This window comes from Pygocentrus nattereri, chromosome 9 (assembly GCF_015220715.1).
Source record: "Pygocentrus nattereri isolate fPygNat1 chromosome 9, fPygNat1.pri, whole genome shotgun sequence".
In the NCBI taxonomy this organism is placed as follows: Eukaryota; Metazoa; Chordata; class Actinopteri; order Characiformes; family Serrasalmidae; genus Pygocentrus; species Pygocentrus nattereri.
The window spans coordinates 42784192-42810137 of record NC_051219.1 but is presented as its reverse complement, the minus strand read 5'-3'; the positions used below and the strand labels follow the sequence as shown (position 1 = coordinate 42810137).

Below are 25946 nucleotides of genomic sequence, written 5' to 3'. Positions count from 1 at the left end.
AGTCCATCTGTTTCTCTGATACTTTGTTACCCCCTTTTACCCTGTTCTTCAGTGGTCAGGACCCCCATGGACCCTCATAGAGCAGGTACTATATAGGTGGTGGATCATTCTCTGCACTGCAGTAACACTGACATGGTGGTGGTGTGTTAGTGTGTTGCACTGGTACAAGTAGATCAGACACAGCAGTGCAGCTGGAGTTTTTAAACACCTCAGTGTCACTGCTGGACTGAGAATAGTCCACCAAAAAACATCCAGCCAATGGCGTCCTGTGACCACTGATGAAGGACTAGAGGACGACCAACACAAACTGTGCAGCAGCCGATGAGCTGTCGTCTCTGATTTTACATCTACAAGGTGGACTGACAAACTGACACACCGACTGACACTGTGAGTGGACACAGTGTTTAAAAACTCCAGCAGCACTGCTGTGTCTGATCCACTCGTACCAGCACAACACACACTAACACATGTGCACCACCACAATGTCAGTGTTACTGCAGTGCCGAGAATGACCCACCACCCAAATCTGTCGTTCCTTTTGGTTTCTGTGTGTATAAAAACGTAACATGTCAAAACGAAAGAAGCGCAAAGCCAGAGCACCAATCAGGGCCCAGCGGTCACTTTGTTTAGAGCTGGTTTTGACCTGTTGGTCATACCGACCCAGTGCAGCACGCGGTTCAACGTCAGCGCAGCAGCGTAAAACTTTGGGAGAGTCTGTTCAACATAAATGATGAACTAACCTAACTTTGTGTAAATAGAGCTCAATATAGAAATATGTCCACATATGCAGTCGAGACTGACGCGGCTTTTTTCTGAATTTCTACAAACACCATTTCATTTTATAGTAAATGAGTTTGGGCTGGTTTATGTTTATGAACACGCCTACAGATCAACATAGTAAAGGAGCTCATCTGTGATCCTGAGTTTAAAGCCAGTTTTTATTCAACTTAAACTTGGAACTAAGTTGTAAATAAATCTGAAACTGAAACTTTGCTTGTGTGTAAAAAGTGATTTCAGAGCCACTCGGTTCTCCCTGATGGAAACTGTTTACCTTCAGTGTTTTGTGCTTCTGATCATTTTAATAGACGTCAGCGTCACTAATTAATGACGTTCTATTAAAAGACTGGTTTACCAAGAGAGACGCTGGAGGACTTTCACCTGAAATGAGTTCATGAAGCCAGTCTGGTTATAAAAATGATAACAGGGCATCAGAGCCAGAATTACTCTTTTAGTACTTTTACTTTATACTTAAGTACATTTGAAGGGAAATACTTTAGTACTTTTACTCAAGTGGAGGTCTAAAGGGAGGAACTTCTACTTTTACTGGAGTGATATTTTACCTTGAGTATCTCTACTTTAACTCAAGCACATGATTTGTGTACTTTGTCCACCACTGGTAAAAAAGAACTTGCACTGGGAAAGAATTTTGTCTACAGTGCTTACAAGTAGTAACTATTACTGGAAGAACTAATTTGTGTACAACAGACATGCAAAATTGTCGACAGTGGTCAAAGTTCAAGCTCCTGCTTACATAGTATAATCTAAATCGTCACCACACTTGCATTCTTGACATGTATCAGTAATCGGCTCCCAAAGGGAGTTCATCTGGTCAAAAAAGAGCCCTTAAGTCCATTATCGCTGAGTCCTCTTAACCTTCCCTTCATTACAAGAGACCTAAAACTTGCCTTGCAGCAACAAATCCCAATTGACTCTGCTCTCGGACATCTGTTAGTGACCATAAACGGGGTAGTTATCGCTCTAATCAGTGGCTAACTAATGGAGATTGGCTTTGGGAGAGAAGTATGTGAAAGGCGATTAGGGGATGCAGCTGTGTCTAGTTTAAAGTTCAGCAGTTTAGCCTCCGCTGAGGCCTCCATCTATAACCAGAGATCCATTTCTCAAAACTGGCATCCAGACTAGACACAGTCTGCTTTAGTCCTTCTCCTTTAGTGTTCATATCATTTTATTCTTGCTGACAGCTTTATTAGAAACACCTACCCTACAGGTTCACCTTGCTGGTGTAGAGTTAGAGGCTGTAGGCCACACACAGCTTGTGTTAGCCACCATGTAAGCTGTCATCATCATAAACACTTCTATGGTAGTGCTGAGAATGGTGCATCGTCAATATAACGTCAGTTCTGTGCTTAAAAAACTGACCGGTAATTAATGGGGTAGAGGGTGGCTAACAAATTGTGCATAGCGAAAGACACAATCTGCAATTGCACACCTACATATTTACAGTACTGTGCAAAAGTTTGAGACCCTTCCTTTATTTAATTTCCACTCAAAATGGCCATTTTTGCAAGTAATTTCAAATTTCAGGATATATTTATGAGAAAATTTGATGTGATCCACTTGTAAGGAAGGGGAAAGTCAAAGGAATTTTTACAACATAAAGGGAAAAAGAGTTCACTAACAACCATGGAAGACCTGGTAGACCACCAAAATGTGTCAACAGGTGTTTCTGTCCATCATTCCACTGTGAGAAGACAACCAATATATACACTATATTTCCAAAAGTATTCACTCACCAACTGTCAGAGTGGAAGAGATTGGGAATGACAGCAACTCAGCCTCGAAGTGGTCAGCTACATAAAATGACAGAGTGGGGTCAGAGATTGACTCTGCAGAAAGTTGGCAATCGCTACAGACCTCCAAACTTTATGTGGCCTTCAAAATAGCTCAAGAACAGCATAGAGAGCTTCATGAAATGGGTTTCCATGGCCAAGCAGCTGCATCCAAGCCTTACATCACCAAGTGCAATGCAAAGCGTGGAATGCAGTGGTGTAAAGTGGTGGACTCTAGAGCAGTGGGGATGTGTTCTCTGGAGGGACCAATCACACTGGTGTAAAACAGATACCAGGTGGTTGCCAGGAGAACGGTATTCATCTGACTGCATTGTGCCAAGCGTAAAGTTTGGTGGAGGGGGTATTATGGTGTGGGGTTGTTTTTCAGGAGTTGGGCTCAGCCCCTTAGTTCCAGTGAAAGGAACTCTTAAAGCTCCAGCGCCAAGAGATTTTGGACAATTTCACACTCCCAACTTTGTGGGAACAGTTTGGGGACGGCCCCTTCCTGTTCCAACATGACTGTTCACCAGTGCACAAAGCAGGTCCATAAAGACACGGATGAGCCAGTTTGGTGTGGAGGAACTTGACTGGCCTGCACAGAGTCCTGACCTCAACCAGTAGAACACCTTTGGGATGAATTAGAGCGGAGACTGTGAGCCAGGCCTTCTCGTCCAACATCAGTGTCTGACCTCACAAATGTGCTTCTGGAAGAACGGTCAAAAATTCCCATAAACACACTCCTAACCCTTGTGGAAAGCCTTCCCAGAAGATTTGAAGCTGTTATAGCTGCAAAGGGTGAGCCATCATATTAAACCCTATGGATTAAGAATGGGATGTCACTCAAGTTCATATGTATGTGAAGCCAAAAGACCAAATATTTTTGGAAATATAGTGTAAGTCAAACAAAAAAGCTGCTGGTGTGCTCAGAACAGACGGACTGACCGTCTGAGACTCCAGACCTCAACGTCACTGAATGCGTTTGATATTACTTGGATCATGAGAACCAGAAATTGCAACCGATAACAACGGAAGCTGTAACAAAGCTAAATAAATACTAAAAATATTCAATTATATTTAGTAGCTGAGTCTTCTGTGTCACTTTCTGTTGAATATGATTTCTGTTGGAAAATGAACTTTAATTAAATTGAAATTACATTAATAGCCATTTTGACTGCAAATGAGTACATAGAGGGTGGTCTCGGACTTTTGCACAGTAAAAGGTGCAGTAATCAGGTAGGTGAAGCTCAAAGTGGCTACTGGAAGTACTCGGTATGTGTTTTTAAATAAGATGGCGAGTGTATTCTCAGTGAAATGAATGCCCCAGTAAAGGTCTAGCATTGCAGCTTTCAAATGCATGTGATTTGTTTGACCTACAGCTTTTTTTTTTTTTTATTATCTTTTTATTGGATTTTTCCAGGGATGCATGTATAAAATAGAATAAGAAGGAAAAATGAAAAAAAAAAAAATAATAATAATAAATAATAATAATAATAATAATAATAATAATAATAATAATAATAAATAACAATAAAAATAAATAATACATATCAGGCCACACTCCATACAGTTTACGACATATAAGGCAACTGAGCAGGGCATATAGAATTACAAACAAGGGAACATAGAGACAAGTAAATAAGTCATGGAATGAGTATGCTTAGATTTCCAAATATACGTACAAAGGAGACCATATCTTCCAAAATTTTCCTGAGTTATGGTGCAGATCAAATGTCAGTTTCTCCAAAGGTAAAAACTTAGTTATCTGTGTAAACCACATCCTAACTGAGGGTATCTCGGAATTAGACCACAGCAATAGAATGCATTTTTTAGCCAAGTACAGAAGTGTGTTCAATACATAAACAATATTAGTGTTCAAGCTATCAGGGAATAAGTTCAACAGGTAGATACAAGGTGACAATTCAAAATCTAGTTCGAACACCTTCTGTATGACAGAGTGAACTTCCTTCCAATAGCTAAAAACTCTGTCACAGTTCCAAAACATATGCATAACCGAGCCAACTTCACTTTTACATTTAAAACATAGATTGGACAAGCTGGGAAACATCCTATGTAAACGAACAGGTGTTAAATAAAAACGATGAATAAATTTGAAATTTTGCTCATGTTGAGCTACAGAAGTGCATTTAGGAAATGTCTGCTTACATACCCGACACCATTCGTCATCACTAAAAGATACGGTAAGGTCACGTTCCCATAAGGTCCTCAATGCGTTATAGGATGAGACGCTCGTACTTGACAACAGTCTATAAAAGGCTGAAATCTTGCCTTTAAGGCTGTTAGAAGACAGTAACAGTTCCTCTAAGCCTGTAAGCTCCATTCGTATTTTACCCTCTTTTTTCAGAGACTCAAAGAAATGTCTTAATTGTAAAAATTTATAAAACTCTTTATTCGGTATTTCAAAATGTTTTTTTATTTCTTCAAATGGTTTAAATATGTCTTTTGTGACTAGTTGAGAGAAGTTTATTATTCCTCTTGATCTCCAACTCAAGGAGCCAATGTTTCTAATCTGTGGAGGAAGATCAGGATTAAGGGCTAATGGGGACCATAGAGATACATCAGATGGGATGTTTAAGTGTTTTCTAATGTCTTTCCAGGCCATAAGCGTATTAAGAACTGAATAATTATCTATGGCAAGTTGGAACTTATGAAAATTGTAAATAAATGGTAATGAGCTAAGTTGTCTTGGTCGGCACGAATAGGATTCTATAGCTAGCCAGCGTGAGTCGCTTCTGTCCATAAACCAGCTCATCATATGTTTTAGTTGGGCAGACCAATAGTAATGTTGCAAATTAGGTAACGATGCCCCTCCCAGTTCTTTGGGTTTGAAAAGTGTCAATAATTTAATTCGTGGCTTTTTATTATTCCAAACATACCTTGAGAATAAATTGTTGATTCTCTTAAAAAAAACAGAGGGCAAATAACACGGAAGGTTCTGGAATAGGTAGTTCAGTCTGGGAAGTAAAGTCATTTTGATAGCATTGATTCTCCCAAAAAGAGAAATAGGTAGTGTAGACCAGTTGGCCAAATCTTGTTCAATTCTTGTAATTAATGGAGGATAATTTCTTTCAAATAGTTGCTGAAGCTTAGATGTGATAATGATTCCTAAATATTTAAAGGATTTTACTACCTGAAGTGAGTAATTTAGCATAGTTGTAGGTGAGATATTGAAGCACATTGCCATGGATTTGTTGAAATTAATTCTGTATCCTGAAAACTTACTATATTGAGATATTGTATTGAAGATTGCTGACATTGAGGTCTGTGGATCAGATAGATATAATAATACATCGTCTGCATACAAGGATATGCGATGGTCTACTTTGTCTATTGTGATGCCTGATATGTCAACCCTTGATCTAATTAACTGGGCCAGAGGTTCTATCGCTAATGTAAATAATAAAGGGGAGAGAGGGCACCCTTGACGACAACCTCTGTAAATTGGAAACTTGTCAGATAGCAAATTATTTGTATTGACTGAAGCCATGGGATTTGAATATAGAAGTTTAATAAATTTAATAAAATTAGAGCCAAGGTTGAACTTTTCTAAAACTGTAAATAAAAACCCCCATTCCACCCTGTCGAATGCTTTTTCAGCATCTAGTGATAGAATCATTGCAGGAAGTTTGTTTTTATTTATGTGATCAATAATATTTAATAATCGCCGTACATTATCTGGTCCATATCTCATTTTGACAAATCCGGTCTGGTCTGGAAAAATTAGCTTTGGGAGCAGAGATTCCAGTCTACGTGCCAATACTTTTGCAATAATCTTAAAGTCTACATTAAGTAAGCTAATTGGCCGATATGATGAACATTCTAGCGGATCTTTGTCTGTTTTTAGCAACAGGCTGATGGTAGCCAGGCTCCATGTCTCAGGTATTATGTTTTTTTCCAGCATCTCATCAAGAACAGGCATAAGAATGGGATTTATCTCAGGCCAAAATGATTTGTAAAATTCCAAGGGATAACCATCCTGACCTGGTGATTTTCCAGAAGGCATGGACTGGATAGCTTCCCACACTTCCTCCGGAGCAAATGGGGCACCCAAAGAATCTCTGTCTGACTCTGACACACTAGGGAGTGAGATTTTATCTAAATAGAATTTTATTTCATCCTCTGAGTCCGAGTACTCGGAAGAGTAAAGTATTTTGTAAAAATCACGGAATGAGTTATTTATCAAGCAGGGATCATGAGTAACAATACCAGATGATGTCCGGGTCGCCTTTATAGTTCTGTCACTCTGGAGCTTTTTCAGTTGATACGCTAATAGATGACTAGGCTTATTCCCGGATTCGTAATATTTTTGCTTGGTAATAAATAGAAGTTTTTTAGCCTGTTCCGTGTATTCCGTGTTCAGTTTTAACTTGGCGCTAATAAGTCGATTCCAAATGAATTGAGTTGGAGTGTTTTTATGTTGTTGTTCCAAATAAATGACCTCTGCCTCCAATTCTTCCCTTTCTAATGCTCGTTTTTTGGACTGAAAAGATGTATATGCGATCAGATGTCCTCTCAGAGTGGCTTTAAAAGCATCCCACTTGGTTGCACAAGAAGTGGGAGAATCTTGATTTTCCCTCCAGTATTGTAATATTTTCTCTCGAGTGTCAGAACAGAAAGATTCATTTTTCAAAAGAGATGAATTGAACCTCCAGCTGGAGGTCCTTGGGATTGTTAAGTTAAGGTCAACCTTTAAATATACTGGACTATGATCTGACAACACAATAGGACCTATCCGACATTCTCTTACCTTGTGTATGAAAGTGAATGGAATAAAGTAATAATCTAGTCTGGAATAAGATTTGTGTGGATTAGAGTAAAATGTGTAGTCTCTATCCACAGGATGTAGTTCTCGCCATACATCTGCTAAGCCTGAGTTCTGACATAAGAACCTGAGTGTATGAGACGACTTTGGATTGGACATAGGGGCGGAAGAGGATTTATCTAGCATAGAGTTTAAAATGCAATTAAAATCACCCGCTATAAGTCCAAAACCTTTGCAATGCTGGTTAAATAGCAGAACCATACGAGACATGAACCTAGGGCAGTCTTCATTGGGGGCATATATGTTTAGAATGGTGAGATGCTGACCAAAGATAAAACCGGTAACCAATATATATCGGCCTTCCGGGTCGTAGTCTTCTTTCTCAAGAATAAATGGAACATTCTTATGTACAAGAATAGCAGTTCCTCTTCTGTTGGGACTGAATGAGGAAAAGTAAATTTGACCTACCCAATCTCTCTTCAATTTTAAATGTTCTGTGTTAGACAAATGTGTTTCCTGTAGTAGAGCAATAGATACCTTTTCTTTCTTTAAAAATGTCAAGATCTTTTTCCTTTTAACCACATGTCCTATGCCCTTAACATTCCAGGATACAAAATTAAGAGAACTCATTACATATCAATGGTTGTTGTAAATAATAACAGAGTTTAGAGGCCTGATAATTTTTAACGCAAAGCTTAACATAAATAACAACAATCCCTGAGTCTAAACACTGTAGAACAAGATGAAAAATAACAACAGAAGTGAACATTTGAACACCCCCCCTCCCCGACCCCATCCCCAAATGATGGGGCACAGAAATACCACACAGGTCACTAACTACGCTCCCGTACAGCTGAGTAAAAACACTGGCTGTACTCATTTTCACCCACACTGGCTGCATAGGATTACCGCTCCATCATGATATTGAAGAAAAAAAAAAGGACACTGGAGCTTGATTGGAAGGAAGAAAGGAAAAAAAAAAAAAAAAAAAAAGGGAGGGGAAAGACAGAGATTCTGCTCATTAACTGAAACGGAGAGAATAATAAAAAAAGAGAAAGAAGAGGGTAAAAAAGGTTAAAGTCAATTTCAACAGCTCTCCCCTCAACTCAAGAAACGTCTATCCAATCAGCTCACTAAACAGTCATACCTTCTGTAATGACAACGTGCGACGGTCCGTCCAAAGTTCACAAAAAAGCCTGTTAGACTGATCAGTCTTCGAGGGACGACAGGAAGGCTGACGCTTTTTCTGGGTCGTCAAAAAAGCGAATTTTCCCTTCATGTAGACATCTAAGCTTGGCCGGATAGGCGAACCCACGGAACATATTCCGCTGGGCGAAGGCCCTTCCCACTGTCTCAAACTGTCGTCGTTGCCGAATAATCTCTACTGAAAAGTCAGCGTAGAACCGCAAACGGCAGCCGTTGTATAGAATGGCACGTTTCTTCCTTGCTGCACCCAGAATCAGCTCCCTGTCAGCATAGCGTAGAAACCTCACGAGGATGGTTCTAGGTGAACTGCTCTGAGCGGCTCGGGAGCCTCTTGAAGGGGCGAGAACTCTGTGGGCTCTTTCGATTTCTAACGGCCCTGTATGTGTCGGTAAATCCAACCAAGTGGGTAGCATGTCCTGTAGAAACTTAGCCAAAGGGACATTGCCTTCTACCTGCTCCGTTAAACCAACAATTCTCACGTTCTTGCGGCGGCCGCGGTTTTCTAGGTCGTCAGTTTTAGCCTGCAGCTGGTCCGCCGTCCTCTGCAGAGCAGCGATGTGTGCCGTTAGCGAGTTAGCATCGTCCTCGCTAGTAGAAACACGCTGCTCGACCTCGTCCAGGCGACTCTCAGCACTTGCAACTCTACCAGACAGACTTGTAAGTGAAGCTTCTAGACTAGAGATAGAACCAGCTATCCCATCGAGTCGAGTTTCAATACCATCTAGGCGAGAGCCGATTGATTTGATCTCCGCCAGTATATTAGCCATGTTGGACTGCATGGTAGCTTCTTCACCGGGCTCGCTAGGCGGCTGGCAGGCTTTCTTTTTTTCTTTCGATTTTTGAGAGCGAGTAGAGCCAAAAATCGGGAAATCTTTGTCATTCTGAGTGTCTGACATATTACCCTTGCTCACGGACCCAGTTAAAACGAAAAAAATGAAGGAAGGCAGACTAAAGTAGATAAAGATAGAGCGGAGCAGATCTCTACACAGCCATATCGCTCGTAGGTCACGTGACACCGACCTACAGCTTTAATCATTTTATTGAAGTGGGAGTAAAAAAAAAAAAAAAAGTTGTAGAGGCTTTAAATTAAAGAAAAAAAGCAAACAGCCTCAGGCCATGGTGAACTCAAAGTCTGGTCACATTCAGCAACATGTTTATTCATGAATCATTGAAGCCTCAGGGTCACAAAGTCCCCTTTTATAGTAAGGACAAGTACGCACCAAGCATAAATTAATTATGTTGTGTAATGACTTGGTATACAACAGGAAATTATAAACAATATAAAATAAAATGTTTATTTCTCACATTTCAGTCATTAGAACAATCTTACCAAAACACATTTATCCACACTGGACACCATCTTCATTTATTTTAAGGTTCCAGTGCCTCAAACTCAAACCTCGTACATATTAAATGGATATGATGTGAATACATATAAGCTGCAGCTTGAGCAGTAAAAACGAATAAAGTGCAGCAAGGCTGTGGCAAAACCCTTCGATAGACGTTCTCTGTCCTTCACACTCAGTTGACCTTCATCCAATCAGCGATGCAGAATGAGTTGAGCTGCAAGAGGACGGGCCGAGCACACCCAGGTAGAGAGATGGGTTTTTTTTTTAGTTGTGTAGGAGCAGGACGGGGTCCGGGCTGTAAGGACGAACAGGAGGCTCAGGTTCATTTGCCTGCTTTCTGAGCTTTCTGCGCTGATTTGGTGATTTTGCCGCTCCCGCCAACCTTCTTTTCCACGTTCTTGATGACCCCGACGGCGACGGTCTGTCTCATATCCCGGACAGCAAAGCGTCCTGAAAAACACCCACAAATGTCGGAACAGCGGTTCTTCTATAGACCTGCTAGAACCATAACATGACCATTGTCCATTTTATCAGCTCCACTTACTGTATAGCTGCACTCTGTAGTTCTACAGTTACAGACTGTAGTCCATCTGTTTCTCTGATACTCTGTTACCCTGTTCTTCAGTGGTCAGGACCCCCATGGACCCTCACAGAGCAGGTACTGTTTGGGTGGTGGATCATTCTCAGCACTGCAGTAACACTGACGTGGTGGTGGTGGTGTGTTAGTGTGTGTTGTGCTGGTCTGAGTGGACCAGACAGAGCAGTGCTGCTGGAGTTTTCAAACACTGTGTCCACTCACTGTCCACTCTGTTAGACACTCCTACCTTGTCAGTCCACCTTGTAGATGTAAAGTCAGAGACGACAGCTCATCTGCTGCTGCACAGTTTGTGTTGGTCATCCTCTAGTCCTTCATCAGTGGTCACAGGACGCTGCCCACAGGATGCTGTGTGCTGGATATGTTTGGTTGGTGGACTGTCCTCAGTCCAGCAGCGACACTGAGGTGTTTAAAAACTCCAGCAGCACTGCTGTGTCTGATCCACTCAGACCAGCACAACACACACTAACACACCACCACCACATCAGTGTTACTGCAGTGCTGAGAATGATCCTCCACCCAAACAGTACCTGCTCTGTGAGGGTCCATGGGGGTCCTGACCACTGAAGAACAGGGTAACAGAGTATCAGAGAAACAGATGGACTACAGTCTGTAACTGTAGAACTACAGAGTGCAGCTATACAGTAAGTGGAGCTGATGAAATGGAAAATGAGCGTAGAAACAAGGAGGTGGTCATGATGTTATGCCTGATCGGTGGAAATGTAAGCAGTGTGTGAAAGTAAGTCATGCATGAGTGGCTTTTAAGAGAATTTGATTGAAGAAGCTGGCATTGCATAAACTGCCATTCTGACTTAAGCGTTTGCAGATCCCTAAGGGTTAGCAGGCGTGTTTTATGGAAATGCAGCACAGATAGAAACTGTGCCTTTTAGTGTTCCATGTCTCAAGTGGTGTGGGTTATCTGTGCCTTACAGAAACCAAGCTTTAGGTCATTGAGCACTTGATTAAAAAGAGAAAGAGGGAAAGAAAAAGGAAAAAAAAATGGATGGAGACCACAGCAAGCTGACAGGGCTGTGAGGCCAGGTCAGGTCATGAAGAGAGGGGAGAGGCTAAGCTGACCTAGTTTAACTATATGAAGCAGGTCATTTATGAAGCATAAGTCCATAGCCTTGTCATCGACCTTCTGCACAAAATGTTAGGTGATACAATGAAAATGTGTAAAAAAAAAAAAAGCTGCTACCCAGAAGGTTGAAGCTTTACATCAAACTAGTGTTGTAGAAAATTAGAGGCGAGTCAGAGTCAAGGCCAAGACTTTGTAAAAAGCAATTCTGAGTTAAGACCAAGAGTGGTTGAGACACAGAGATCAGGGGCCATATCACATAAAATTCTTAAGTTGTAGATCATATCTGCTTTTTTTCATGGTATCTTCAGTTAAGACTGAGTTTAGGCCAGATGCCATTACAGAACAACAGTTCTTAAATCTATAATCTTATTTCCAGAGAAGAAAACTGTTTTACAGAAATATCTTGAGATGCCAAAATTTTTGGGAAATGGAAACTGAAACTGTGGCGCGGCGAATACGATAAACAGCACGAAGCGCTGAAACAATATTACCTTTCAGTTTATCGCGCTTTAGTTTTATTTGACCTTTTGTTTACATCAGTACGGCAGCTAACGTTAGCTGTCTGGCTAACTGACTTGATAACGTGTTTATGCTTCAGCTGTGCGCGTATGGTCGGTTGCTAGGTAACAAACGGGAGAGTTGATTGCCGACTCAATCGAGTAAGTTTAGATTGCCTAACTTGAGATAAGATGCTGCAAGATAAGATTCTTACATTAAGATGAGATTTGCTTCTGTAACACGGATTTGTGAAGAATATTATCTTGACCAGTCAGATCTTCAGTTAAGAAAAAGGTAGGAATATGGCCCCAGATTAAGATTTTTTTTTCAGAATATAAAAATTATTTTACATTACATTCATCCGAAGTCCAAAAGTACAAAAAGAGGCATCATTTCTTTTAAAGGAACTCCCATTAGCAGACATCTAAATAATAATATAATAATGCCTATATATATATATATATATATATATATATATATATATATATATATATATATATATATATATATATATATATATATATATATATATATATAAACAAACATTATGACCACCTCCTTGTTTCTAGGTAAAAGGGGGCTAACAAAGTATCAGAGAAACAGATGGACTACAGTCTGTAACTGTAGAACTACAAAGTGCAGCTATACAGTAAGTGGAGCTGATAAGATGGACAGTGAGCGTAGAAACGAGGAGGTGGTCATGATATTATGCCTGATGTGTCTATTAATGCAATACAATTTTCTGGATTTTTTTTTCTTTGTAGTCCAAGATATGAACTGCTGATCTACATCAGATCTTTCCAGTAAAGTGATTTTCTTCGCCAAGACCGTTCTGATTCCCAAACAACACTGTCACTCACAATACTTTGTGACTTGCTGTTGAGCAGAGACTCACCCAAAGGAGGGTACTGAGAAAAGCTCTCCACACACATGGGTTTGCCTGGGACCATTTCCACAATAGCAGCATCTCCAGACTTCAGGGTCTTGGGGTTGTCCTCCAGCTTCTTCCCTGAACGACGGTCAATCTTCTCCTTCAGCTCAGCAAACTTGCAAGCGATGTGAGCCGTGTGGCAGTCGATGACAGGAGAGTAGCCGGCGCTGATCTGACCTGGGTGATTCAGAATGATTACCTGAAAGAAAGAGGGGGGAGTTTGGGGGTTTGAGAAGACTTTTAAGTGAAATTCAACAGGTTGTGCATTGGAGCTTCGTGAAACATTTTGCATTAGATTTATGGATTAATCCAGCCAGGAGTGTGACATCAGCACTGGATGAGTTTTAGCAGGGAAAGTTTAGTAAGAGACTTGACTGGCCAGCTAACAGAGCGTAAAGTATGATTTCCACCAATTACTGTGGACAGCCTGGATTGAGACACAACGGCCCAGATTTATAAAAATGTGAGCACCCCTGGTAAAGTTGATTTTCTAAGTGAATACATTCTTACAGAAAACACACCTCTGCACATTTTAATGTAAAATCACTGTTTATTTGCTAAATGTAACATTTTGGAGGGGAAAAAAAAAAAACATTAAAAAGGGTCACCTTCCAAAGGTTAAGGGAGATTTTGTATTTTTGTAATAAGTAAGTAATTCATAACTTTATTAATCCCACAAGGGGAAATTCACCTACGTGTTTGACCAATCTGTGCGGTGAAACACCCACATACTTCACTCACCATAACATTCTGACCACCTCCTTGTTTCTACACTCATTGTCCATTTTATCAGCTCCACTTTGGAGTTCTACAGTTACAGACTGTAGTCCATCTGTTTCTCTGATACTCTGTTACCCTGTTCTTCAGTGGTCAGGACCTCCATGGACCCTCACAGAGCAGGTACTATTTGGGTGGTGGATCATTCTCAGCACTGAAAACTCCAGCTGCACTACTGTGTCTGATCCACTCATACCAGCACAACACAAACACACCACCACCACCACCACATCAGTGCTACTGCAGTGCTGAGAATGATCCACCACCCAAATAGTACCTACTCTGTGAGGGTCCATGGAGGTCCTGACCACTGAAGAACAGGGTAACAGAGTATCAGAGAAACAGATGGACTACAGTCTGTAACTGTAGAACTACAAAGACCAGCTATACAGTAAGTGGGGGTTTGATTGTTGGCTGGGCGACCATAATTTTATATATATATATATATATATATATATATATATATATATATATATATATATATATATATATATATATATATATATATATATATATAAATAATGCCACACAAAAAAAATGACAAAGACAGTACATAAGGCAAACAAATAAATAAATAAAAAATATATATAAATCGTATTGATCTTATTTCTCTGTCTCGTTTACTATCTGTCTGTTGTCAATTAAAAAAAAAAAAACAACAAAAAAAAAAACCAACCAAAAAAAAACTCTGTGTTACTCTACTGTAGTTCCAATCACAGTGTGTTGCTGTAGTTAAAAACAGTCCAGCGTTTGTCTGACCTGTGCTGTGAAGCCTGAGGCCTCCTGGGGTGGGTCTGACCTGCTGTCCCCGCACACGTTCCCCCTGCGGATGTCCTTCACAGACACATTTTTCACGTTGAAGCCCACGTTATCACCCGGCAGCGCTTCGTTCAGAGACTCGTGGTGCATCTCCACAGACTTCACCTCCGTGGTGATGTTGACTGGAGCGAAGGTCACCACCATGCCGGGACGCAGGATGCCAGTCTCCACCCTTCCCACAGGCACTGTCCCGATGCCTGAGCAGAGACAGCGGCATAAAGACCCTGAGTAAAGAGCTGCAGCGTCCACAAACGCCTGGCCACTGTGATGCTGAATGTGTGATCATGTACTACATTTGTACATTGTGAACTGCATGAGGGGATGAAGAGAATTTTGAAAAGTTGAAGTATGAAGAAAAAATAAATAAAAAAAGATCAAAGGGACACATCAAACTGCTCACATTGAAAATATTACCTATGAGAATATTAGTTAGCAATGACCTGAATAGACAGGTGTTCCCAAAACTTTCACCAGGAGTGTACAATTCATAATTTACAGTTATGACCATACTGATAACATGATTTTACAGGGTGATTTGAAATCGATGCATATTTTTGGAGCACCATATTTTTCCAACCGTGAGGCGTCTAGGAACCAATCGCAATCCAATTGTAAGAGGGGGTCATACAGTTTCTGACCGGCTCCTTCGGGCTGAGAGATGAGACCCCTGAGCAGCTTGAGGAGGTTCAGACTAAGACCTTGTAAAATCATGTAAACTTTACACTCATTTAAACCATTTCCAATTCATTGCATTGATCTGTAATGATTTTCAAAGTGATTTATTTATTTACTTGTAACTGGATGAATCTTTTTGAATCACCCTGCACCTGTGAACGAATGTATGTGTATCAGAATACTGTAACACCCATGGCAAATGTTTTAATTAATTAATTTACATAATACATTTTTCAAATATTAATGTATGCAAGAATTTCATGTGTCAAACAGATTTTGTTAAACGTCTTAAAAGGACCATTCCAGCCAAAATGCCTTGATAACACACTCGCATTCTACAACAGCGACACAGTCATCTATACAGTGAAATTCCCCAGTTTGAAGACATGATGCATCTTGACGGTGGGAGAAACATTTGAAAAACTAGAACTCCTTTGGTGTGAATTTTTAGCAGCAGGCTGTTCTGAATTGTTTTTTAAGCTGGTGAATGCAGGAATGAGTTACTGCCAAGAAGCAGAATCTCTTATTGCAGCCGTATAACTGTAGGAACCGTTTTCAGATCATCATTTCAAAGCAGTGAATGGATAACTTGAAATGACAAATGAGTCAAGGTCTTACCTCAGTTTGACATTTCTCTGGCTGAAAGGGTAAAAACATTGCCTCTGGCATCCATTCTGTGCTGAATACGGATAGAATTGCTGCTTTCATTGCAATTTTGTTTGACAGCTATGCTGTTAGAAATAAAGGTTCTGTGCAGGTACACTTTGCGTCCATCAACGTAAACGTTCCCTCAAAAGTACAGCAGCGGTTTTAGGGTCTGATTGTGAACCTTAAATCAATTTTTTCAGGTGAAAACTTTTCATAACCGACAGAGCAGTAGAGTAAAAGCCTGGAGGCGAGGCGGGGTGTGTGGAGTCAGTCCAGCTTAGAACACATCATTTCAGTGAATTATGGTTCAGTTATGTTCCCTGACTAAAGGGCCCACCCCCAGTGAACAGGAGGGGCACTGCCCCTGTGACAGTGTAGTACCTTTATTTGTGAGACTGGGCACGAATGTTAGTTTGGGCGTATTTACTAGCCTATTGATCAGTGACAATCTAGTTTAGCAGTTGGTTGACATCACAGGGACTCCCAGTAGTTGTATGCCATATTTCCACAATGCATGCTGGGTATTGTAGTGAGGAAACAAAGCTGATAAGGCTTAAACATAATCATCATAATCATTTTAACCCTCGTTAATTGAAATTTGCCTACGGTACCTCCAATCTTGTAGACGTCCTGGAGGGGAAGACGTAAGGGTTTGTCAGTGGGCCGTGTTGGGGGCATGATCGTGTCCAGAGCCTCCAGCAGACTGATTCCAGTAGCATGATGTTCCTTCCTGTCCAGCTTCCAGCCTTTAAACCACGGCATCTGCAGTGGACGATGGCATTACACACTGATAATCAGAGGTGGACAGTAATTCAGTAAATGTAATTAGTTTCTGTACTTTAGTATTTTTCATGTATCTGTATTGAAGTTTCTCCATTACTGGGTGACTTTTTCCTTTCACTCCACTACATTTCAGAGTCTAATATCCGACTTTTTCCTCCTACATTTTGAGAAATCTGTCGTTCCTTTTGGTTTCTGTGTGTATAAAAACGTAACATGTCAAAACGAAAGAAGCGCAAAGCCAGAGCACCAATCAGGGCCCAGCGGTCACTTTGTTTAGAGCTGGTTTTGACCTGTTGGTCATACCGACCCAGTGCAGCACGCGGTTCAACGTCAGCGCAGCAGCGTAAAACTTTGGGAGAGTCTGTTCAACATAAATGATGAACTAACCTAACTTTGTGTAAATAGAGCACAATATAGAAATATGTCCACATATGCAGTCGAGACTGACGCGGCTTTTTTCTGAATTTCTACAAACACCATTTCATTTTATAGTAAATGAGTTTGGGCTGGTTTATGTTTATGAACAGACGCCTACAGATCAACATAGTAAAGGAGCTCATCTGTGATCCTGAGTTTAAAGCCAGTTTTTATTCAACTTAAACTTGTTTATGAACATGAACAGATTGTTTGTGTACTTTGTCCACCACTGTTGATGATGGCAGTAACTATGTGCACTTACACATTACACACACACATTCTCAGGACTTACATTAGAGGAAGGCTCCAGCATGTTGTCCCCATGCCATCCTGAAATGGGCACGAAGGGCACAGCAGCTGGGCTGTAGCCGATCTTCTTGATGTAGGCGCTGACCTCCTTAACGATCTCGTCATAGCGCTTTTCGCTGTAGGGAGGTTCCGTGGAGTCCATCTTGTTGACAGCTACGATCAGCTGCTTGACGCCCAGCGTGTAGGCCAGCAGGGCGTGCTCGCGGGTCTGCCCGTTCTTGGAGATGCCAGCTTCAAACTCGCCCACACCAGCTGCCACGATCAGAACGGCACAGTCTGCCTATTAGAGAGAGCCAGGGGAGACTGGTTTAGGCCTACATTGCAAAAAATGACCAAAAGTTTTTAACAAAGGTCATTTTTAAGTTCGATTTAACCTCTCAAAGTTGAAGACATTGCAGGAAATAATAAAACGATATTATTAACTAGTTGCTCACTCAAATAAGCTGAGAAACTACTGCAAGTGCAGATTCTGTAACTTGCAATCAATATTTCAATGTAAAATTTAATGTCCAGTTAGAGAAAATTTCCTCAAGCCAAGGTCCAGAACATCAATGTCTAACTTGCATCATGATTCAGCGCCATATACTGTTTACTGAAGTAGCCGAGTAGGAATATCAACATCTTATACAGTCAACAGCTGAACATCAGATCAAATAAAGTCCAGTTCGGACAGATTTCAACAACATTTACTGAACATCAGATCAAATAAAGTCCAGTTCGGTCAGATTTCAACAACATTTACTGAATATCAGATCAAATAAAGTCCAGTTCGGTCAGATTTCAACAACATTTACTGTCAGTTTTCTCTTTTTAGAGCACAACTTGAGGAATAACTTCCCTCTAACTCACTTTCTTCTCTGACTGCTGTCTCTCTCCTTGTCCCTCCCCTGTGTGGCGTCACTCGAGTCTGAGCTCATCGTAATGCACAGATCTGATTCGCTGAGTAGCGTCATGTGTATTTACAATACATGTGATTGGTCTGTGAGTCTTCAGCCGCTAAAGCCGTACCATTAAGGCTAGAAAAGCTACGCTGATTAAAATAGAACCACCCTGTAAAAATTAAATAATTCAACGTAATTTATTGGTTATATGTCCAGGTCCGCATGAGACAGAGTCTGGATCCGGAGTTGGTCCGTGGTGCGCCTATTAGTGACCTCTGCTTTAGAGTTTTGCAGAAAGAAAAATCACCCTTTACATTTTTTGCCAACTTGTGGCACCGACAGCCATTTAAAAAAAAAAAAAAAAAAAACAGAAATGCAGACTTTAGGCTTTCATTCAATGCATACTGCCTTTGGCTTGGAATCCCTTACAACATGAACACATTTTGACTTACATTGATTTAACTGGATTTATTCCACTGAAAGTTTATTCCACTTTCCATTGAAAGAGGTGTCATAAAATACAATATCAGGCCAAAAGTATTCCCTCACCCATCCAGATCATTGAGCTCAGGAGTTCCAGTCACTTCCATGGCCACAGGTGTATAAAGCCGAGCCCCTAGGCCTGCAGACTGCTTCTACAGACATTAGTGAAAGAATGGGTCGCTCTCAGGAGCTCAGTGAATTCCAGCGTGGTGCCGTGATCGGACGCCACCTGTGCAGCAAGTCCAGTCGTGAAATTTCCTCACTACTAAATATTCCACAGTCAACTGTCAGTGGGATTATAACAAAGTGGATGCGATTGGGAATGACAGCAACTCGGCCACGAAGTGGTCGGCCATGTAAAATGACAGAGCGGGGTCAGCGGATGCTGAGGGGCATAGTGCGCAGAGGTCACCGACTTTCTGCAGAGTCAATCACTACAGACCTCCAAACTTCATGTGGCCTTCAGATCAGCTCAAGAACAGCGTAGAGAGCTTCATGGAATGGGTTTCCATGGCCGAGCAGCTGCATCCAAGCCTTACATCACCAAGATCAATGCAAAGCGTGGAATGCAGTGGAGTAAAGTGCCGCCACTAGACTCTAGAACAGTGGAGACGTGTTCTCTGGAGTGACCAATCACGCTTCTCCGTCTGGAAATCCGATGGACGGGTCTGGGTTTGGCGGTTGCCAGGAGACGGTACTTGTCTGACTGCATTGTGCCGAGTTTGGTGGAGGGGGGGGATCATGGTGTGGGGTTGTTTTTCAGGAGTTGGGTTCGGCCCCTTAGTTCCAGTGAAAGGAGCTCTTAAAGCTTCAGCACCAAGAGATTTTGGACAATTTCATGCTCCCAACTTTGTGGGAACAGTTTGGGGACGGCCCCTTCCTGCTCCAACATGACTGCACACCAGTGCACAAAGCAGGTCCATAAAGACGTGGATGAGCCAGTTTGGTGTGGAAGAACTTGACTGGCCTGCACAGAGTCCTGACCTCAACCTGATAGAACACCTTTGGGATGAATTAGAGCGGAGACTGTGAGCCAGGCCTTCTCATCCAACATCAGTGTCTGACCTCACAAATGCGCTTCTGGAAGAACGGTCAAAAATTCCCATAAACACTCCTAACCCTTGTGGAAAGCCTTCCCAGGAGTCTCAAAGGATTTTTTAGTGGAGAATATCATTAACCAGATGTGTGAGGTTGTTTTACCTGGGAAGTCCCAGTGATCATGTTCTTGATGAAATCTCTGTGTCCTGGAGCATCGATGATGGTAATGTAGTATTTAGAAGTCTCAAATTTCCAGAGGGAGATGTCTATGGTGATGCCTCTCTCTCGCTCGGCCTTCAGCTTGTCCAGAACCCAGGCATATTTAAAGGAGCCTTTTCCCATCTGGGTGATAGGGAGAGGAGAAAACGAGAACATAAAACTAGCAAAATGAAGTTTAATAACCTGCGACGTTGTAATGATGACCATCTTCACTCATTACAATTTAGGGAAACTTTACAGTAAATCATTTTAATCTTTACTGTATAGTTTCTTGATACCAGTAATTCAACTTGAACAAGTAAACATTTTATTAAAACTTGATTAAACAGGGCGTTAAAATTCCAAATTTACTACTATAATTTACACCAATCAGGCATAACATTATGAGCACTCATTGTCCATTTTATCAGCTCCACTTACTGTATAGGTGCACTTTGTAGTTCAGTGGTCAGAACCCCCATGGACCCTCACAGAGCAGGTACTATTTGGGTGGTGGATTATTCTCAGCACTGCAGTAACACTGATGTGGTGGTGGTGGTGTGTTAGTGTGTGCTGCACTGGTACGAGTGGATCAGACACAGCAGCGTTGCTGGAGTTTCTAAACACTGTGTCCACTCACTGTCCACTCTATTAGACACTCCTACCCTGTCGGTCCACCTTGTAGATGTAAAGTCAGAGACGACAGCTCATCTGCTGCTGCACAGTTTGTGATGGTCATCCTCTAGTCCTTCATCAGTGGTCACAGGACGCTGTTGGCTGGATATTTTGGTTGGTGGACTATTCTCAGTCCACCAGCGACACTGAAGTGGTTAAAAACTCCAGCAGCTCTGCTGTGTCTGATCCACTCAGACCAGCACAACACACACTAACACACCACCACCATGTCAGTGTTACTGCAGTGCTGAGAATGACCCACCACCCAAACAGTACCTGCTCTGTGAGGGTCCATGGAGGTCCTGACCACTGAAGAACAGGGTAACAGAGTATCAGAGAAACAGATGGACTACAGTCTGTAACTGTAGAACTACAGAGTGCAGCTTATACGTAAGTGGAGCTGATAAAGTGGACAGTGAGCGTAGAAACGAGGAGGTGGTCATGATGTTACGCCTGACCGGCATACACTGTTCTAAAGTGTTCTAAAAACTATTCTCCTAAAAATATAAAAAGCAACTCCCTTTACAAAATGTAACTTGGATGGAATGTAGACACTTAATTTTCGTAATCTGAATCCCATATTGGGATTTCGTTACATCCCGACCATCGATTTTAGCATAGAACTTTTGAGTTATCTAACAATAATTCATGGTTTTCCCAATGCATTGCAGCGGGACAATGTTCACTAGTTTTTCCATTTGATAATTTCCTTTTTGCAAATAAGTGTTACATTTTTACACATAAAATTTTGAAAATGTTACGTCATACTTTTTTTTAAAAACTTGTGAAATTCGATTGCTAAATATGAAAATTCAATTCATGCAAGTAGAAATTATGACTCCCATTCAACTTGACTAGTAAAGCTGAATTATTACTACATATAGATACGTATCTTCCCCCCCCCCCCATTCTAAAACATTTTTTACTGGTAAAATATGAATTTTGCATGTTAGAATTCTATTTTATACACCTCAATTTTAAAGTTTCATTTAAAAATTGTTTATCTAAATAATTGATATAACATTGCCATCAGAAGAAAACCTTGTATGTCCATTTTTGATTATTCAGTTTTTGAAATAATTTGAAAATACTGGTTACCCTTTACATTTTTTATAAATTTCATGACAAATGGACTAAAAGAAACGGCCTAAAATGACTTGGAAAAAAGGTTCCATTGACTTACACTAGAAGTACAGTAGGTTTTTTCCTTTTCCTGTAAAGTTACCATTTTGGAGATTCAAGATTTTGTTCCGACAGCAGTGATATATAAATGTAATGTAGTCATATCTTGAGTGCCAATCTTGACAGCACACAAGGATTGACCTGCCGTTACGCCCCTCACATGCCAAACTAGTCTTTTCTTCCTTGCAGTCACATAAAAGCCAAAACCCAAAATTACCAGCAAAAAATTCTGGTTCCATTGACTTCCATTAAAAGCAAAGTAGCTTTTTTCCTTCTCCTGTAAAGTTTTGGATATACAAGGTTTTCTCCCGTCAACATCATAATTCACATTAAGACACTGGGCAGGCCTTTTAAATCCAGGGACGTCACTTCAGACGCACAACCCACACCCTTTTCTCTGTATTCTCTACTTTCAGTTGGGCTATCAAATGAAACGTGGAAGCTGGTGGGAAGCTAATGTCCGGTTCTACCTCTGCAGCCTCCTTCTCGAATTTCTCGATGGTTCTCTTGTCGATGCCCCCGCACTTATAGATGAGGTGGCCAGTGGTGGTGGACTTCCCAGAATCCACATGGCCGATCACAACGATGTTAATGTGGATCTTCTCCTTCCCCATGACGAAGGGATCACAGAGGCAAAGAAGACAGAATGTGGCCACCCAGCGTTCCCTGCTCTTCACAGACATAACATGACAGCACATGGGAAAAGCAAAGCTTATTGCAGACACATCAACCATAACTGGATACAGACTTGAAGCCCACCTGAACCTTTAAACGGATGAAAAGGAATGCGATGATGATAATTTCCTAAATGTAATTGTATTCAGCTTAGTCATTATACTAGCACAGGTTCGCAGCGATAAATACAGATAAAAAGAACAACAACAATAAGGGAAAAAAACGAGACGTGCATCGAGACTAAACACAGACTAGGTGCATGAACGGTAGCTGGAGGTCAGTAGGCAGAATTTCAAGTACAAACTATAGTCAAGCATTAAATATGTAGTCTTTGAGGCATTTACAGCTTAAGTGTTTTATAGTGTGTACTGAATTGGAAGCGTACAGTATGTTGAAGTACATCAGGTCATGTGTCGTGTTTGTAAACAACATCACAGATGTTACATTCAGCATCAGCAGCTTAATGTTCAAGCGCACAAGTGTTATCACAGCTTAGAAGAACCAAAAACATGCACCCACAAAAATAATGAATTCTGCCTGCTGTGGAAGAAAGAAGCATAAACATTACCACACAGCTGTTTTCAGCCTCTTACCCGCAGCTGTGTTCAGGCAGCGCAGTGTGTTCCCTCTGAACACTCTCTCCTTCAGCACACCAACACGGGGGGTGGCCGGCTCTGAATCCGTCTGCGTAGTGAACGCACCCCACTTTGATACAGCAATGCGGCACTTTAAGTAAGGAGGGAGGAGGGGGAGAGGGAGAGATGGTGAAGCGAGGGAACTGCAAAGGCAGCAGGAGAAAGCAAGCGAGGGCGGGGTGAGGGTGGGGGTGTTGGTGTTGGTGGGGCTGGGTTGGAAGTTGTGAGAAAGGGAGGAGAAGGGAAAGAGAAAGCAGCAGCGTGCAAGACTGAGTGACTCAGCGCATTCACTCCAATTCCCTTCAGACACAGAACCTGATTAAATCAATCCTTTCCTAAGTGTGTCAGTGACCTGGGCGAGACAGCTGGCGCCTGACTGGCACCTTTGATGTAAAAATGTTACAGTGCAATTATATCTAACTTGCAGATTTGTACTTATATGCCCCCCCCTCCCCCCTCCCCCCTCGATTAAGAGTTCCTTGCAGTCAGACAAGTACCGTTCTCTGGCAACCACCAAACTCAGACTCGTCCACTGGATTGGTCACTCCAGAGAACACGTCTCCACTGCTCTAGAGTCCAGTGGTGGCGCTTTACACCACTGCATTCCACGCTTTGCATTGCGCTTGGTGATGTAAGGGTTGGATGCAGCTGCTCGGCCATGGAAACCCATTCCATGAAGCTCTCTACGCTGTCCTTGAGCTGATCTGAAGGCCACATGAAGTTTGGAGGTCTGTAGTGATGGACTCTGCAGAAAGTCGATGACCTCTGCGCACTATGCCCCTCAGCATCCGCTGACCGCTCTGTCATTTTACGTGGCCGACCACTTCGTGGCTGAGTTGCTGTCGTTCCCAATCACTTCCACTTTGTTATAATCCCACTGACAGTCGACTGTGGAATATTTAGTAGTGAGGAAATTTCACGACTGGACTTGTTGCACAGGTGGCGTCCGATCACGGCACCACGCTGGAATTCACTGAGCTCCTGAGAGCGACCCATTCTTTCACTAATGTCTGTAGAAGCAGTCTGCAGGCCGAGGGGCTCGGCTTTATACACCTGTGGCCATGGAAGTGATTGGAACGCCTGAATTCATCGATTTGGCAATATAGTATGAATCAACCATCTACTGGATCATCAAGAACTTCAGGGAGAGAAGTTCAACTGCTGTGGAGAAGGCTCCTAAAGTTCTCCTAAAAGGGTCGTCACCAGTGCAGAGCTTGCTCAGGAATGGCAGCAGGCAGGTGTGAGTGCCTCTGCACGCAGTGATGCGAAGGCTTTTGGAGGATTGCTTTGTATCAAGAAGGGCAGCAAAGGAGGCACTTCTGTACAAATAAAAATATCAAGGACAGACTGACATTCTGCAGGAATAACAGGGCCCTGCGTCATGTCTCCTGATGCTTAACAGTTGATCATTCATGTGTGGGGTTTCTTCTTATCTAAGGGAGTGGGCTCACTCACAATTTTGCCCTTGAACACGTCATCAATAAAGAATGGTATCAAAACATCCTCCAAGAACAAGTTCTCCCAAAAATCCAGGAGCAATTTGGTGATGAACGATGCTTTTTCCAGCATGAAGAACCACCAGGTCACAAGGCAAAAGTGACACCTAAATGGCTCAGTGAACAAAACACTGAAATTTTGGGTCCATGGTCAGAAAACTCCCCAGATCTCAATCCCATTGAGAACCTGTGGTCAATCCATAAAAAGCTGGTGGACAAACAAAAACACCGAAATTGTGATGAACTCCAAGCAGTGATTAGGTAAGAATGGTTTGCCATCAGTCAGGATCTGGCCCAGAAACTGATATCCAGCATGCCAGGGCGAATTGCAGAAGTTTTGAAAGAAGAAGGGTCAACACTAAATATTGAGTCTTTGAAAAAACTTGATATATTTGTCAATAAAAGTAAAAAAAAAAAAAAAAAAATGAAATGCTCATAATTGTACTTCAGTATACCACAAACATACTGAAGCAAACAAATTTCTGAAAACCAAAATTAGTGTCAGTGTAAAAGCTTTTGGCCACAACTGTGCGGTTGCGTAAGGAAGGAGAAAGTCAAAAGAAAACGATAAAAAAAAAAAAAAAAAAAAAAAAAAAAAAATATATATATATATATATATATATATATATATATATATATATATATATATATATATATATATATATATATATATATATATATATATATATATGATTTTAAAAAACATTTTAGCAGATACAGAGAAAATACGACTCCAAACAACCTTGTAAGATGTACTAAACCACCAAAACTGTCACCATCAGATAAAAAGAACAAACAACTTTCGGTAACACTTTACTGTAGGGTACTATCCATAAGGCTACAAGACACCCACATAAGCTTGTCATATCAACTAACATAACACTACATAAATGTTTATATATATATATATATATATATATATATATATATATATATATATATATATATATATATATATACACATATATATATATATATATATATATATATATATATATATATATATATATACACATATATATATATATATATATATATATATATATATATATATATATATACATATACATATATATATACATACACATACACACACACACTTATTCCAATAGGCATCATTCAGTTACGTTTGCCAGTTTTGATCAAAGTTAGATAAAGTAGCCTTTATGACAGATGACGCTTATTGGAATAAGCATTTATAAACAATTATGTAGGGTTATGTCAGTTGCCATGACAAGCTTATCGCTG

The 25946-nt window shown here is 41.1% G+C and overlaps 1 protein-coding gene across 2 annotated transcripts; it reads right to left on the bottom strand.

The window, feature by feature from the left end:
- Window positions 1-9673: 9673 nt before the first annotated feature.
- Window positions 9674-23319, bottom strand: eef1a2 (eukaryotic translation elongation factor 1 alpha 2). Of its 2 annotated transcripts, none has more exons than XM_017700976.2 (8): window positions 23161-23319; window positions 22363-22563; window positions 20000-20179; window positions 17419-17715; window positions 16538-16688; window positions 14544-14800; window positions 12972-13206; window positions 9674-10352 (listed from the first exon to the last, which is right to left on the bottom strand). In XM_017700976.2, exons 2-8 carry the CDS (start codon window positions 22504-22506, stop codon window positions 10225-10227), a joined length of 1392 nt encoding a protein of 463 aa, XP_017556465.1. In that variant the 5' UTR covers window positions 22507-22563; window positions 23161-23319; the 3' UTR covers window positions 9674-10224. The 2 variants fall into 2 exon arrangements, with proteins under 2 accessions (XP_017556465.1, XP_017556466.1); XM_017700977.1 differs by having other exon boundaries at window positions 22363-22558; window positions 23161-23300.
- Between the last annotated feature and the right edge of the window lie 2627 nt (window positions 23320-25946).